This window comes from Phoca vitulina, unplaced genomic scaffold, assembly GCF_004348235.1.
Source record: "Phoca vitulina isolate PV1807 unplaced genomic scaffold, GSC_HSeal_1.0 scaffold21, whole genome shotgun sequence".
NCBI lineage: Eukaryota > Metazoa > Chordata > Mammalia > Carnivora > Phocidae > Phoca > Phoca vitulina.
In genome coordinates, this window is record NW_022589724.1 from 2,929,760 (window position 1) to 2,945,834 (window position 16,075).

The window sequence follows — 16,075 nt, forward strand, 5'->3', positions numbered from 1 at the left end:
AGAATTCTCTACTTATTTATTTTATTTTTTAAAAGATTTTATTTGACAGAAAGAGCAAGAGAGCACAAGCAGGGGGAACAGCAGAGGGAGAGGGAGAAGCAGGCTCCCCGCCGAGCAGGGAGCCCGATATGGGGCTCGATCCCAGGACCCTGGGATCATGACCTGAGCCAAAGGCAGACACTTAACGACTGAGCCACCCAGGTGCCCCTACTTTTTACTTTTTAAAACCAAAACTTGTATAAAAAAAAAAAAAAAAAAAAAAGTAGATGAACTGAAATAATCTCCATCATTAGAATATAATTCCACAATAAGCAATTTTTTTGTTTTATCTGTTCACCATTGTTTCCTATGCCCCAGTACAGTATCCAGCACATAATAGGTGTCCGATAAATGTTTGGTGAGTGAACTCTACAACAAATTCTAAGTCAAATAGGTAACTTTTTTTCTTTCTAAATTATATTTGAGTGACTTGAACACTGATTTCTCTCCAGTTTATGACTAGAGCAGTAAAGGAGGGAGGTGCAAGGGATGTTAACCAAGACTGATGCCAATGGAACGAAAAGGAAGAACATGCTCCATCCATCCATTCATCCATCCATTCGTTCGTTTGTTCACTAACTACTCACTAGGTGCTTCCTTCGTACCAGGTATGGTCTCGGCACTGGGTACACAGCAGTGAACAAAACTAACAGCGCCTGTGTTCTCACGAAGCTTACATTTTGGTGGAAAGAGACAAGCAAATAGATATATTTATTTTGGGTGATCAAACACCAATAAAAAAGGTGCTCTGAAGAAAACTAAGTGGTGAAAGAATGACCAAGTTGGATGAGGGCAGTGTTATTTTATATAAAGCTATCAGGAAAGCTCTTCCTGAGGAGACGAGCTCTAGGAGAAGCACCTCAGACACCGAGCACAGTAAGGGCAAGGGCCCCGCTGCAGAAGTGCCGCCGTGTCTGAGGAAGCAAGCAAGTGGCCCGTGCGGCCGGAGAGCAGCCCCGCACAAAGCATGGGGCTGGGGCAGGGAGAAGTTTTTCTGTTATTTACTCCTACACTGAGCTCCCAGTATCACTGACAGCATTCACAATAAAACACATACAAAATTTACAGAAGTATTACAACAAGGACAAAGGTCACAAAATGGAAAGGACAGACTATGCCAGAAACCTGGACTCTACTCAAGATAGGCACCAAAATGGAGTCTAACAGTTACGGGCCAAAGCAAAGAGAGAAATCATACTGCATAAAGTCAAAGGATGATGGCGATAACCCCCAGTGAAAAGAAAGGGAAAGAACTATAGAATGATTCCATTTTGCGAGAGAAAGAAAAAAACAGGAGGGAAAGTCAGAGAAGTCAGAAAAATAAGGAGCAAGCCAGGGGTATTCAAGGCAGCCTATGTGTAGACACAGCAGATAAAGGCTAGGGCAGTTGATTGTCCCAGCCTTCTGAGAAACTGAAGAGGATTAAAGACTGAAAAAAGGCCACTGGACTTGGCAATTAAGAAGCGTTTCGTGACTGTGCAGAGAGAAGTCTCACGAGAGTAATGAAGGCAAAAGTCGGCTTCCACTAGGGTAAGGATTTTTCACTGGCTGGCGTTTAAGAAATTCAAGGTGGCCAGGCATAAACTAATCTTGGGGAAGAATTAGAAAAGAAAAGAAAGAGATGAGATTATAGCTCAAGAGATAGAACAGAAAGGTCAGGAAAGAGAGAATCATGTTTTTGGCAAAAGAAATTAGGTCATGAAAAGGGTCAGGGTGAAAACACGGGAAAGTGAGGACAACTGCTGGATGAATGCCAAAGAGGATCCTCGAGGGATGGTTACAAAGATGGTTACAAAGACACGAGGAAAGAGGTGAACCTTGGGAAGGAGTACTGTTCCTCTGGGACAGGGAAGACAGAAGAAAAGGTGGTGGAGAGCTGGAGATTAATCAAGACAACGAAGCCCATGCTTCTTCATGAGAAAGCCTAGGAGTTGTTTCAGTTTGGAAACCCCACACATTAGAACTATGTGGGAACACAGAATAGTGTCAGTAAATGAGCTGGATAAAAGCATGAGAGGTAATTGTTAACTTGTCCATTCTTTTCCACTCACCCATATTCTGAAATAGAATATAGTATAGAAAGAAGAATAAACAAACTTTTAAAAAGAGGTCAGAGATAGGTGTAAGGAAGACTGGCTGGTGACTTTAAGGGAACTGAGATCATGTCTGGAGAGGTCATCTTCAGAAAATAACCACACACAACAAGAATGTCACATGGCAGCCAAGTCGACCCACTAACACACTCTCAATTAAGATACTTACCCAAATGCAGAAAGGAAGGCACAATCATCGTGCAAAATATTTGCTACTCTTTCAAAAACTCTATAGTTTTCTGAATCCTTTTGCTCAAAATATCCAATGATATTTCTTTTGCTGCGCTGTAAAATAAAGTATGTAATTATTTTACAAACATATATAGATATGCTATAAATGTGTCATTTCATCCACCCAGCTGTTGTTCAATTATCTGCAAATGTAGCACTAGAAATGCATATTTGGATTTTAACACCTAGTCTAAAACTATTAAAGATTATATTAGGTTGAAAACAATCTTACCTCCCATCTAATGTAATCATAAACATTTCCTTCTAGCATTTTATTTTAACTGATCAGTGATAATCTAAATCTAAATAAGGTGAGGAATTCCTAAATAAGGTAACTATCCTTAAAATAATACATCGATTCATAACGTATGACTATGGGTAGAGACTCCTTCATGGGTTTCTCACACTCCTACACAGTTAGGTGCAGCCAAATGCAAGACCCTGAGCATTCTTTACCCAGGCCGTTCCTGAGGGTTGTGCTTACAGCAAGCAATCCTGAAGTGTGAGGTAATCTCCCTCCGGGACAGAGAGCAGGATTACTGCCGGCTCTGAAACCGGAGTTCTCCGAGGCCACAGTTCTCCCACCACAGAACCCACGGCGTGTGCAGGCATCCATCTGGAACCTCCATGTCACCTCCACAGGACTTGGGGTCGGGGGTGGGGGGAGGTTGAAGAAACAAAGGCAAACATGCTCCCGTTGTTTGCTGGGATGTGAGCAATAAAGTCCTTTATCTCTGACCCGGGAGCCTTGTGTCTTCTGATAGCATCCATGAAAGGCTAACTAACTTCTTAGCGTGGAAGCAGGGTAAAAGTCAAATCTCAAACCTGACAATGACAACCTAAAGCCCCAACTCGATAGCTTTTTCTTTTTTTTTTTAACTACTAAGCATACAGTGGGAAGGGTTTTATTAACGGAGGACTGTTTTAGAGGACACTGGAAGTTATACAAAGAGCTGACACAGGACTCATTAGAGCAGAGAGCCTGAGGGTCTCCACTAAGGAAAATATGGAAACTCTCTGGTTGTGTACGCCTGACATTAACTTCTACGGCTTCACAACTCAGGCTATTCTTTGCCCTCGATTGATTTAAATTAGTGCAGCTCTACTGTATGCTACAGATTTTATCCAAAGACTCAGTAAAACGTGAGCATTTCCCTTGAGAATTAATTCAAGAAAAATTCAACTCGCTAAGTCTGTAGATGTCAGATCCACTGCAATGAATTATAAGAAACTGTCCAGATTCTTTGACTGCATAAGACTTTGTTTACATTAATTAAACAGGCAATGTTCATTTGATCCAGTAAAAGTTAACAACTTACATCAAGAGTGGTGATTTCTGCTAAGTCATGAAGTTCTTGAACGGGGTCGCTTTTTTGTTGCCTGATGTAATCTGCAAGAGCTTTCACTGAGCGCTGGCCCCTGTATTCTCTCTTCATCATCATCCCATTACGAAATAATTTGAGGGTTGGGTATTTGCTTATCCTATATCTCTGGGCTATATCAGCTAAAAGAACGAAAAACAAAATTAACTTCACCCTCGTACTTGGGTCTGGGTGAGCCCATTAGGCCAACGGTCAAAAATCTTACAATTATTTAGTGAGGATATTTTGGTTCATATAATTCTTTTTCAATGTTAGAGAAAAAAATTAATCGTGACAAGTTTATACTGATTAAAAGGTCAGGATCTGGACATATATTGCCTGGTTTAAATCCCAAATCTGCTATTTACTGGCTGTATGAACTTGTAAGTTATATCAACTCTCTCTGCCTTAGTTTCTCATCTGTTACGTAAGGATAATAATTTCTACCACACAGGTTTGTTTTAAGGACTAAATGAGATTACACAAATGCATGACCCAGTAAGTTTAGTGTTAGTAATTATTATTATAGATAGCCAGAAAATAATTAGAATGTGCAAAATTCCCATTTTGGAAAAGTTATTCAACTCACTTTATACTTGCGAGAATCTCTTACAGCATTTAATAAAAGAAAATTAAATTTAAATTAAAACTATACTCAAAGGCTAAAAATATTAGATTCTTCGGCTAGTAGAGGAATAATTCATAATCCCAAATACACAAATTTTGTGTAAGCTAACAGAATAAAACCCAAAAGTCAGCAGTATATACTAAAAAAAAAAAAAAAAAAAAAATTTCCCTTATTATGACCTATGGTATATTCTCAGGCAGTGGAGATTTTAAAAAGAACACACACACACACGCAAATCCTCGAAATTAGTGTGTATAGTCTCAAAAAATCAAAATGTATGCTGATCTCATTTGTAGAAATCACAGTTACTAAGATATAGACTCAATTAGAATGGAAAAGCCTTTAAATATTTCTGCTGTTATTTCCAAGAGGTGGCAAATACAAGAAATCAGTATCTTCTAGGCACTGGAAAAGCTCCAATGCCATACTACTCACATGGATGAAAAGGATAAAAGATACACTGAATTTTTTAAATGAAGGGGACCAGAGAGGGGACTGAAGTGACCTAAAACAGGTGACATTTTTGTTTTAACTGAGTTGTAAAATGAGGGCAGAATTCTAAAATGGTGGCACAAGAAGCCATGAAAATTCTCTTACCCTGCCTCCCATTTCTAGTAGCTACAAAACAAAACAAAACCAACATAACAGCAATAAGGCTCTGCTGACCACCTTAATTTCTTTTTTTCCCACCTTAATTTTCTAAGAGATTCTATGGTACAAACAAGTATACTAGTGAATATACATATATGTGTGCTGATACATGGGTGTATACATAGGTCAAAATTATCAATTTGTGCACTTTAAATACATAGTTTATTGTATGTCAATTATACCTCAATAAAGCGGTTTTAAAAATCTAAGTGAATATTGACTATAAAAAACAATGACAGTTAGACCTTGTGGGATTTGACACAAACTAAAATACATGATGACACCAAGAGCATCTAAGCTGGGGAGGAGAGGTGACAAGGAGGATAATGATTCTAAGTATTTTAAGGTCTTCGCACTGCTCAGGAGGAGGGAAAAGTACTTACAATAATATTTGGTAAGTCAAGGTGTATTCGTGTTTTCTCTAGGATAAACAATGAGAGAGAGCTAAACTGATGTATGAATATGGGTTCTCAGAAGGAGGTTTAGAGAAAAGGCTACGTAACTAAGAGCATGTAACACTTTGGTAAACTCCACGGAAAATCTAAAAAGGAGGAAATAGTGCTTAACTACTGAAATCCTTTGAACAGAAGACAAATCGAAGCAAAAGAAGGGACCCACTGGTTATATATGAGGCCAAGGAGAGTACTTTATTCACCAAATCACAGAAATCTGAAATAATTTTAAGGTATCTCAATATACACATATTTAATATAGACACTAATCTATTTAGAAGCTGGTACTTGTGGAAGCAGAAGACTAGCGGATATATCACTACATGCCCTTTTTCAGCCTGATAGCCTATGAGAAAACCCATCTCTGAGGTGTTGTAGGAATCGCAGGGATTCTATCACCTGAGCAAGGAATTAATGAGATTACATTGGTGCTACAAACCGAGGGCTGGGAGTGCTTCCGTCAGCAAGCAGAAGTCTTTTAAGATAAACAGAAGCACTTGCTGTAAGGCAAAGGCCACGAAGGCTTAGGCTTACCCTGCGTCTAAGAAAACCAGCCCAGAAAAACAATAAAAAGGAACTTTAACTTCCTAATGAAAAGCCCCTTCAGTCCCCAGCACACTACACCGTGAAACCTGGCATATTATAAAGTGAATGTTTGCAGTGACGTAGAAATGAAAACGATTTTAATAAAAATGCTGTTACAATAAGGTTAAGTAATTCTACTGGCCAGTGCCACAGTGCTGTGGTCTGGAATATGGAAAATGTCTTTTTAAAAGTGACTATTTCCCCCAAATACCATCAACAGAAGACTGCTTAACTACAGGACGGTACACCCATACAGTGAAGTACTAGGCTGTTACGTAAAGGGATGAAAAAGATCTCTTTATGCTGCTAAGGAGCCATGTCCAAGATACATTAAGTCAAAAAAGCCAGGTACAGAAAGATGTGTATAGGTATGTTGTTTTGCATAAGAAATACGGACAAGAAACATATAACGTGTGTGTGTGTGTGTGGCTATCAGCAAGTATATGTGTATATATGTACGTTTACATAATCTTTGTGCCTATCCCCCTCCTCCCTCCAAAAATACACCGCCAATGGGAGAAAAAGCAAGAAAAGGTCAGAGGTGGAATTTAGATTTCCCTGACCATACCTTGGTTTTATACTTTTAGCTCTGAAACTATGGAAAAATTTTTAATAGTAAAATACAATTAGTTTTAAGTAAATTTTAATACTGGCATTGTTATTTTGAAATAAACACACATATTACAGATAAAGCACATGAGTAATTATGCTAATGCCATTAAGAGTCAAGATTTTCAGCATAAGAGAAAAAAGGATACAAATAGAAAACTGAGAAAATTAAGTAAAAGCCCTGTAATGTTTAATCTGAATTGGATCTACCAGCAAAAACCCATGATGAGAACTGGCCAATCCTAGCAAATATTTAAGGAAGAAATAACTCCGCACAAAGTTTTCCCGAAAATTGAAGAGAAGTGTTCACTTTCCAACTCATTCTATGAGGCCAGAATTACCCTGATTCCAAAACCAGACAAAGACGTTATAAGAAAATTACCAATATCCCTGATAAACAAAACGAGAGGGCTTAAGCCAGTGGACTTCAACACTTACTGTAAACCTACAGGACTCTAGACAGTGTGTTACTGGAATACAGACAGACAAACAGATCAATGGAATGGAGTCCAGAAACAGACCTACATATACATACAGAAGTGATCTTTGACAAAGAAGCAAAAGTAAACTCTAACTACATATCCTTATAAAATACACATCTAAACATAAGGATACTCAAAGCTTGAAAGAAAAAGGCTGGGGAAAAATATACTGTGCAAAAACTAATCAAAAGAAATCTTGTACAGCTATATTAATAGTAAATAAGTATACATTAAGGCAAAAAGCACTGCTAGAGACCAAGAGGGACCCTTCATAATAAAAAGTTCAATTTTCCAGGCAGATACACCAATTCTGAATTTGTATATGTCAAATAACAGTCTAGAAATAAAGTAAAAACTAGGAGTACTATAAAGACAAATCTATAATCATGGCGGGAAATTACTAACGCACTTCTTTCAGTAACTGATATAACAATAATGTATTGATTATAATCAATAAAGTAAGGAGAATTTGAACAACATATCTAAGAAACGTGACTAAACTGACACATGCAGAACACAATACTCCAATGCTGCGGAACGCATGTTCTTGGCAGGTGTATACACCATATAAAAAACAAACACGAGGAGTCACAAAAGAAGTCTCAACAACTTTCAAATGATTCCACTCATAATGAGAATTAAAAACTATATAGACATGGATCAGAGAGGAAACCACAAAGAGAAACTGAAAAATAATGTGAACCTAATGATAATGAAAGTACCTATGAGAACTTGCAGCATGCAGCCAAAGTGATACGCAGAATGAATTTAGGACGTTAAAACAGATATGTCAGAGGGGAAAGGCTGAAAACCAAAGAGCCAAGCATTCATCTTAAAAAATTATAAAAAGAACAAATAAAAAACAAAGGATAAAGAAGTGAATGAGAAAGGTAAAAGCAAAAATTAATGAAGTGGAAAACAAATATACAATAGAGAAGATCAAAAAGCCAAAATCTGGTTCTTTGCAAAGACCAATAAAATTGATAAACCACTAGAAAGACTGATCAAGGAAAAAATGAGAGAGAAAACAATTTAAGGAATGTAGCAGGAATATTTAACCTGGATAATAAGAGAGTATTATCAATAGCATAATGACAGTAAGTTTGGAGATTTAGATAAACTATTTTTTAAGATTTATTTGAGAGAGAAGTGAAAGAGAGAATGAGAGAGGGGAGGGGTAGAGGGAGAGGAAGAGAGAATCTCAAGCAGACTCCCCGCTGAATGCAGAGCCCAGCGTGGGGCTCCATGTCACAACCCTGAGATCACCACCTGAGCCGAAACCAAGAGTCGGACACTTAACTGTGCCACCGAGGCGCCCACCCCTAGATAAAGTTTTTAAATTCCTGTTATTTCTTCATAGAAGACATCCAGCTGGCCAAGAGACACATGAAAAGATGCTCAACATCCCTCATCATCAGGGAAATGCAAATCAGTACCACTCACACCTGTCAGAATGGCTAAAATCAACAACACAAGAAACAAGTGTTGGCAAAGATTTGGAGAAAGGGGAGCCCTCTTGCACTGTTGGTGGGAATGCAAACTGGGCAGCCACCATGGAAGACAATATGCAGGTGCCTCAAAATTTAAAAATAGAACCACTCTACAATCCCATAATCACACTACTGGGTTTATACCCAAAGAATACAAAAACACAAATTCAAAAGGATATATGCACCCCTATGTTTACTGCAGCATTATTTACAACAGCCAAATTATGGAAGCCGACCAAGTGTCCATCAGTAGATGAATGGATAGAGAAGTGGTGTGTATATATATATATATACAATGGAATATTACTCAGCCATTGAAAAAGAATGAAATCTTGCCATTTGCAACAACATGGATGGAGCTAGAGAGTATAATGCTAAGCAAAATAAGTCAGTCAGAGAAAGAAAATTCCATATGATCTCACTCATATGTGAAATATAAGAAACAAAATAAATAAGGGAAGGAAAAAAAGAGAGAGACAAACCAAGAAACAGACTCTTAACTATAGAGAACAAACTGATGGTTACCAGAGGGGAGGAGGATGGGGGAATGGGTGAAATAGGTGATGGGGATTTGGAGTACACTTATCATCATGGGCCCTGAGTAATGTAGAGAATTGTTGAATCACTATACTGTATGACTGAAATGAATATGACACTATATATTAACTATACTGGAATTAAAATTAAAAAATTAATTTAAAAAAATCCATTAAGGCAGAACCTATCAAACTGACACCAGAATAAATAGAAAATATAAACAGTCCTAAAATTATTAAGTAAATTGAATCTATAATCCATAGCTGTCCCACAAAGAAAACCCCATTTCTAGAAAGCTTCACCGTCAAGTTCTACCAAAAATTCCAGCAGCCAATAATGCTGTTTACACAAGCATTCCAGAGAATACAGAAGAGTGAACATTTCCCAACTAATTTTATGAGGTCAGCATAATCTTTCTGCCAGATCTGACATGGAAATGATGAGAAAAAAAAAGTATATGTTAGTCTTACTCAAGAACACAGATGCAAAACTTGAAAAGAAAACATTAAATTTGGCACTGTGTACAAAGGATAATACATCACACAAGCTAGATTTAGTCTAGCACTTCAATGTTTGAAAATCAATTGATGTAATTCATGACCTTAACAGAATAAAAGAGAAAAACTCCACTACAGTAGCCCCCCCACTTATTCACAGAGGATATGTTCTAAGACCCCCAGTGGATGCCTGAAACAGTGAATAGTACTGAACCCTCTATATACTATGCTTTTCCTTTACATATATATCTATGATAAAGTTTAAGAATTAGGCACAGTAAGAGATTAACAACAATAACTAATAATAAAATAGAACAATTATACTGTAATAAAAGTTCTGTGAACGTGGTCTCTCCCTCTCTCAAAATAACTTCTTGTGCTGCACTCACCCTTCTAGTGGTGATGTGAGATGCTAACATGCCTACGTGAAGAGATGACGTGAGGGGAATGACACAACGTGAGCCTACTACTGACCTTCTGACAATTCATCTGCTTGGGAACTGTAGTCGGCCGAGGGTAACTGACACCATGGAAAGCAGAACCGCAGATAAGGGGGACTGCCATACCGCTCAAAAGAAGCAGAAAAACATTTGATAAAATCAAAATCCATTCACACTTAAAATTTTTTGGCAAACCAGAAGTAGAAGGGAACCTCCTTAATCGGATAAAGGGTATCCAAATAAGCAAATACCAAACAACTTGATAGGGCAACACTGAAAGCTATCCTGCCGAGATCAGGAAAGAAACACTGCTATGAAAGAAACCTGCTATGGCTTGTGTATAACACTGGACCGGAGTTCCCAGTCAGTGGAATAAGAAAGAGTATATATACTGAAAAAGAAGCAAAAATGTTATTATTTGCTGGCGATCTTACTGGGTTCACAGAAAACCCAAAAGGGAATCTACTAAAGAATTTCCATTTCCAAGCAGGATGTAGTAGGTAGCAGAAATCTACTGGTTCTGCTGTGACAACTAGGAAAAAATAGATTTTTTAAAATCAAATTTTAAAAGATATCGGACACCATGAAAGCAATGAAGAATAAGTGAACTGAAATCTTAGAAAGGAACAGACCATTCCTAAGTGAGCAAAAATCACCCACTGGCTATTTTCTTTCCCATATGTTTCCTATGTAATTCCTCTTCGAAACTAAATCCGCAATTTGTGCAGATTTAGGGCTGAGGATCATGCCTGCATAGACAGAGAGAAAGAGAACTCAGTAAAGCTCTTCATAGTCACCTGGGCTGGGCTGGGGGATTGGAAGGACCCTGAGACACAGAGCAAGTTCTCCCCAGAGGACATTACTGAATGCGTGGGTGGCATAGGAAGCTGGAGGCTGGGCCAGAAAAACAAAGTAACATTCCTCACAGCCTTGTGGTGGGGCTTAGGAAACAATGTGTATTTGTGGGAAGGGCCTGCATCAGCACCAAAGACATAATCAAGATATTTGCCAGATTTTGAAGCTGCATAGGCAAGGAAGCACCTAGACGTTGAAGAACACCATGAGTTTTTAAGATAAACCGGAACAAAGATATCTGTGCCACATATTAGAGACAAATTAATAATATTCGGAATACATAAAAAACATTAACAAAGGACCGCCAGAAAGATAAATGGGCTAAAAGTGTCAACTGATTTATAAAAGAAACACAGATAGCCAAGTAAACATGTAAAAAACATGCTCATCTGTAATCAAGAAGTTACAAATTAAAACTACCAGATAACATTTTGTCCATCCGATTGGTAAAATAACAATTAAAAGTTTTTAAATTCAGTAATATCAAGCCCTACAAAGGGAAAATAGTCCTACCAAGTCCAATTCAGGTACACATTCAATGTTAATAAGGCTAAACTAGCCTAGCTGGTGCCTAATTTGCCAGCAGAAAGCCACGGAATTTTTCTAACCCCCAAAGGATTTGGCAAAAAGTTTATAATGCAGACCCATTAAGAAAGTAACTAGTCCTTCTACTTGTGGCCTAAGGATCAGTAGGAAAATGGACAATAAGAGACACTGCTGGAGTAATTAACTTTCTTAAATTAGCGGGCATAATGGGAAAATAGTGTGCTGATAGCAAACATGCATAAACCAGAAGTAAAAGAAATAAGGCTATAGGTGGACTCCAGAGACTCTTAAATTTTAGGTTAATGGAGTTTGAATTTTACCTGATAAGTGATAAGCAGCCACTGAAGCAGTAGAACGGGGCTTTAAAAATATTCACCTGGTGGTAAATCAGGGAGAATCAGGGAGACTAGTAAGGAAGCTACTGCAACAGTCCTGGCAGAAATAACAAGAGTCTGTTTACAAACTTTAACATTACAACCCGTAGGTTGCCTTAAAATTCTAGTTACGGATAGAAACAGATTAAATAATACTTGAAGACTATTAGAGGAATAGATATTTGCCTACTTAATTCTCAAACAACACCGTGGCAGCAGGTATGCTGCATAAATAGGTGGCTTTTAATTATTAAGAAGCAAAAACCTTAAAATTACATTGATCGATAATCTCAGACATAAAGGTGACTTCTTACAGGCTTTGGTCAAAAATGATTTTAAGATAATTACAACGTGACATCTTGACAATATAACAAAGAATGATTTAAAGGGTATAATAAATGTTTTTTTTTAATTAACTGGATGGATCAAATGTTAAAATGCATGTCAAAGGAATAACAAATTTCAGAAGGTTAACAGCTTGCTGATTAGAAAATTAGCATGTACTTTTGCTTCAGTGGTCACTTACTTTCCCTTGACGGGCTCTGCCTGCCCGCCCGCCTACCTTCCTCACTCATGCCCAGCAGGGTCCCACATGGGAAACTGCCTGCGTCTCCCCACTGTGATTACCTACGGCAGATGATTTCAACAGGAAGGTCCTACTGTTCTTCTGGGTCAGGGATGAGGGCCACTGCTGCCTCTCTACCCTTTTCCATTCCCAAACCACGCCTTCCCCACAATGAGGGTAAAAGAACAACAAAACACCTCAACAAAATAAAACCCTAAACAGAGAAATTATAAACAAAGCCTAGAAGCTTACTCAGGACTCAGGCTAAACCTGGGCATCCAAGTTCTGTTTCAGTGTACATTTTCTTCTTTTTTTTTATACTTTTTAAACTGAAATATATTTGACATATAACACAGTAGCGTTCAGGGCATACAACATGTTGATCGGATACATTTATTTGTATACTGCTATAGGACTGTCACTGTGGCATTAGCTAGCACCTTCTCACTTCAGGTAATTATCACTTTTTATGGTGAGAATAATTAAAATCTAGTCTCTTAGGAAGTATTTTTTAATACAGTATTATTGTCCATAATGATTTTCTTATACTTAATGCCTCACACATATAGCCCTTATAAAAGCTTCTCAGTTTCCCCTACGGAAGGTTCAAGCCATACCGGAAGGCACACAGGTAAGACTAACTCTGGTATTCGGGAGCAAGTGCTGCAGTGTTCAAGGACAATTACTAAATACTTTCGTAAAAATGCCAGCAGGGCAAATAACGTGTCTCTTGCTGCGTGCCATGCACCCTAGAGCCACTGGAGGTCAGCAGAGATCCTGGTCCCACCAGGGGCAGATTGATGGGCCTTCCCACATCTAAGGCAGCATGACCACCAGGGAGAGGGACGAATTCAACTTCCAAACTCCCCGCACAAGGAGGACACAGAAGGTGAGATAAACAGAGACCATGATCAGCAGCTTAAGCAAGGGCAAGTTTAATTGTATGTGTAGAAATTTTGGAAAACAAGGACAATTACAAAGAAGAAAACAAGAATCATTTGTAATCCAACCACCACCAGGGAAAACCACTAGTAACATTTTTTTTTCTTCGAAGATTTATTTATTTATTTGAGAGAGAGCATGAGGGGCAGAGGGAGTGAGAATCCTCAAGCAGACTCCCCGCTGAGCAGAGAGCCCAATGATGGGCTCGATCCCAGGACCCTGAGATCACGACCTGGGCCGAAATCAAGAGCTCAACTGACTGAGCCACCCAGACACCCCAAAATTTTGATTATATCTTGCTGACTTTGAATAAAAGTTGCTTAACAAGCAGTGACATGCTTCAATGGAGAAAAATATAAACTCTGAGATTAGTCAAATAGTTAAGCGCCAGCATCGATACTGGCAGAATGGGTATCGGCAGCTTGGAAGAAAATCCTAGGAAGAGCAGAACAACGCTCTCTAAAAAAAAGCATTACCAACACTCTTAGTGGCACAGAAGTCGATATTATGTGGAAAAACACAAAAATCAGTGACTCAGAATTGGAAAGTGATGTACAGCAGTCAGATTCAGAATGTGAAATTGTTTCAGCATTACCTGAACAAATTTATTTTCGTTTTTAGGTACACACGTTAATGATATGATGAAAAAATCTTTAAGTCTAAAATAGTTCTCATGATAAAAATTCTAAGTGAAAAGCACTGTGTTGTAGTTCAATTTTTCTTAGTCTTTTTTTTCAGTTACAGATAGAAGTGTGCCTTATAATCAATGGCAAATTAGATTTGATGAAATATTGCAGAAAACACTTAATCGTATTGTTGGGAGATGGGATAACCCATTTGAAGTACTTAATGGAGTACCTACAAAACCACCAGTTCATAAATTCTGGTTACGACTCACTACATCTATGCCTCCATCTGTTCAACGACTGTAATGGTGCACCTCCTTTGAGCTAGGCACCCTTCCAGTGCTGGGGATACAAGGGTAAAAAGACAAGGTCCCCGTGATTACAGAGTTTACATTTATTATCATCATTACTATTATAATTACTGCTGCAACTAATTGTTTCCACAGGCTAGAATCTTAAATGAAATTCGTAAAACTCTTAATACATAATACATGTATCAAAAAGATGTATCAGTGTGGATTCCCTAAGTACAGTGTAAGAGAAATCCTCTATAAGTCAGCAATAAATATATCTTCACCAGAGATGTAGGGACCCCCCCCAAGACGGGAGAAGCTAAATGGGTGACTGTCAGATCTGTGACATGGAAGAAACTGGACTGGACATCTGAGTCCCGTGCAGGGTGAGTGAGGACACCTGTTCTGCTGCCATCAGAACTCAGACAGAAATGCCCAGCAGGTGGGGAACACGTTGTTCCACAACACACTGCCTCTTGATCCTCTTTAATTACCCTGACTTCCTTTTTCCTTTTTCTCTTCCTCCTACGTTGTTCCCTACTTTAAATGCAACAAGTGGAGAATTCAGGGGCTCAGAAAGTGAACTAAATTTTAACCCTAAGATGAGGGTTATTTAAGCTATGAGCTTTACACTGGGGTTTCAAAATATATACCTAAGCTTAAAACATGGGAAGCTTCCTGATGACACTCTAGTGTCAGTCTGGGTTCAAAATTCTCTTTCCATAGTTCCCACACCCCTCCCCTTTTTTTGGTGGGGAGAGAGGTCAGGGGATGGGAGCAGGGATCAAAGCTACTGCATCTAGCTCATACATAGAAGCAAGAGGGCCGACTGGGTGAAATTAGCCTGTTATATCTACCTTCGCCTTCTTTCTCCTGTTCTACATTCTTGGCCTATTTAGCTGAACATTTGAACAAAGCGAGTCCTAGGAAGGACATATAAAGAAGTGAGGTCAAGGCAGGGCGGAAAGCAGTCCACAGGAGGCTGACAGGTGGAGAAGGGAGAGAGAAGGAAATGCAGGCAGCAAACCAAAGAAGGGTGTTCTGTGGCTGTGCACGGAGACGGCTTTCCCGACCAACTAGAAAAGTGGGGTAGAGGACAACGCCCCAAGAATTCCCAACACATTCTAAGGAATGAGTGCATGCATTTCCGCCCTAAAGGGACTACTCTGAAAATACTCACTTGGAATGTTTTATGAAAATTAGAGCCATTACATTTTAATATTGTTATATAATTACGTTGTTTGTTTTTTGACCTTAATGGTCTCACCTCATCCTTAATTCCTTTTTTTAAAAAAGATTTATTTATTTATTTGAGAGAGAGAGAGAGACAGAGTGCGAGCAGGGAGAGGGACCGATGGAGAGGGAGAGAGAGAATCTCAAGCAAACTCCACGCCCAGCGCAGAGCCTGATGTGGGGCTCGATCCCATGACCCTGAGATCATGACCTGAGCTGAAATCAAGAGTTGGATGCTTAACTGACTGAGCCACTCAGGCACCCCTTATCCTTAATTTTTAAACAGGGCTGGTAAAGAAAAAAAACACAAAAACACAAAAACCTGTAACTTAGCTTTGGCAGAAATTCCCAAAATACAAAATTTATAGCTAAGACAGACAGATTTCCCAACTAAATTCAGATATGGGTCACACCTCAATTCGAGCTCGCAACATACTAGGAAGGAATAGAATAGTCATTAAAGTTTTAAAAAATTCAATGCAAGCCAAGGTTGGATTCATACATTTTGCCACATTAATCTCTTCCAAGAACCTATGTAGGGTTTTG

The 16,075-nt window shown here is 38.7% G+C and overlaps 1 protein-coding gene across 2 annotated transcripts in view; it reads right to left on the minus strand.

Moving 5' to 3' along the window:
• Nucleotides 1-16,075, minus strand: part of ERP44 (endoplasmic reticulum protein 44) — a 93,130-nt gene that overhangs the window by 27,390 nt on the left and 49,665 nt on the right. For both annotated transcript variants that reach the window (XM_032419023.1, XM_032419024.1), the window contains 2 exons: nt 3,683-3,867; nt 2,302-2,417 (listed from right to left, as the gene is read on the minus strand). In XM_032419023.1, the coding sequence (XP_032274914.1) occupies nt 2,302-2,417; nt 3,683-3,867 (301 nt within the window). The remainder of the gene's footprint in view (nt 1-2,301; nt 2,418-3,682; nt 3,868-16,075) is intronic.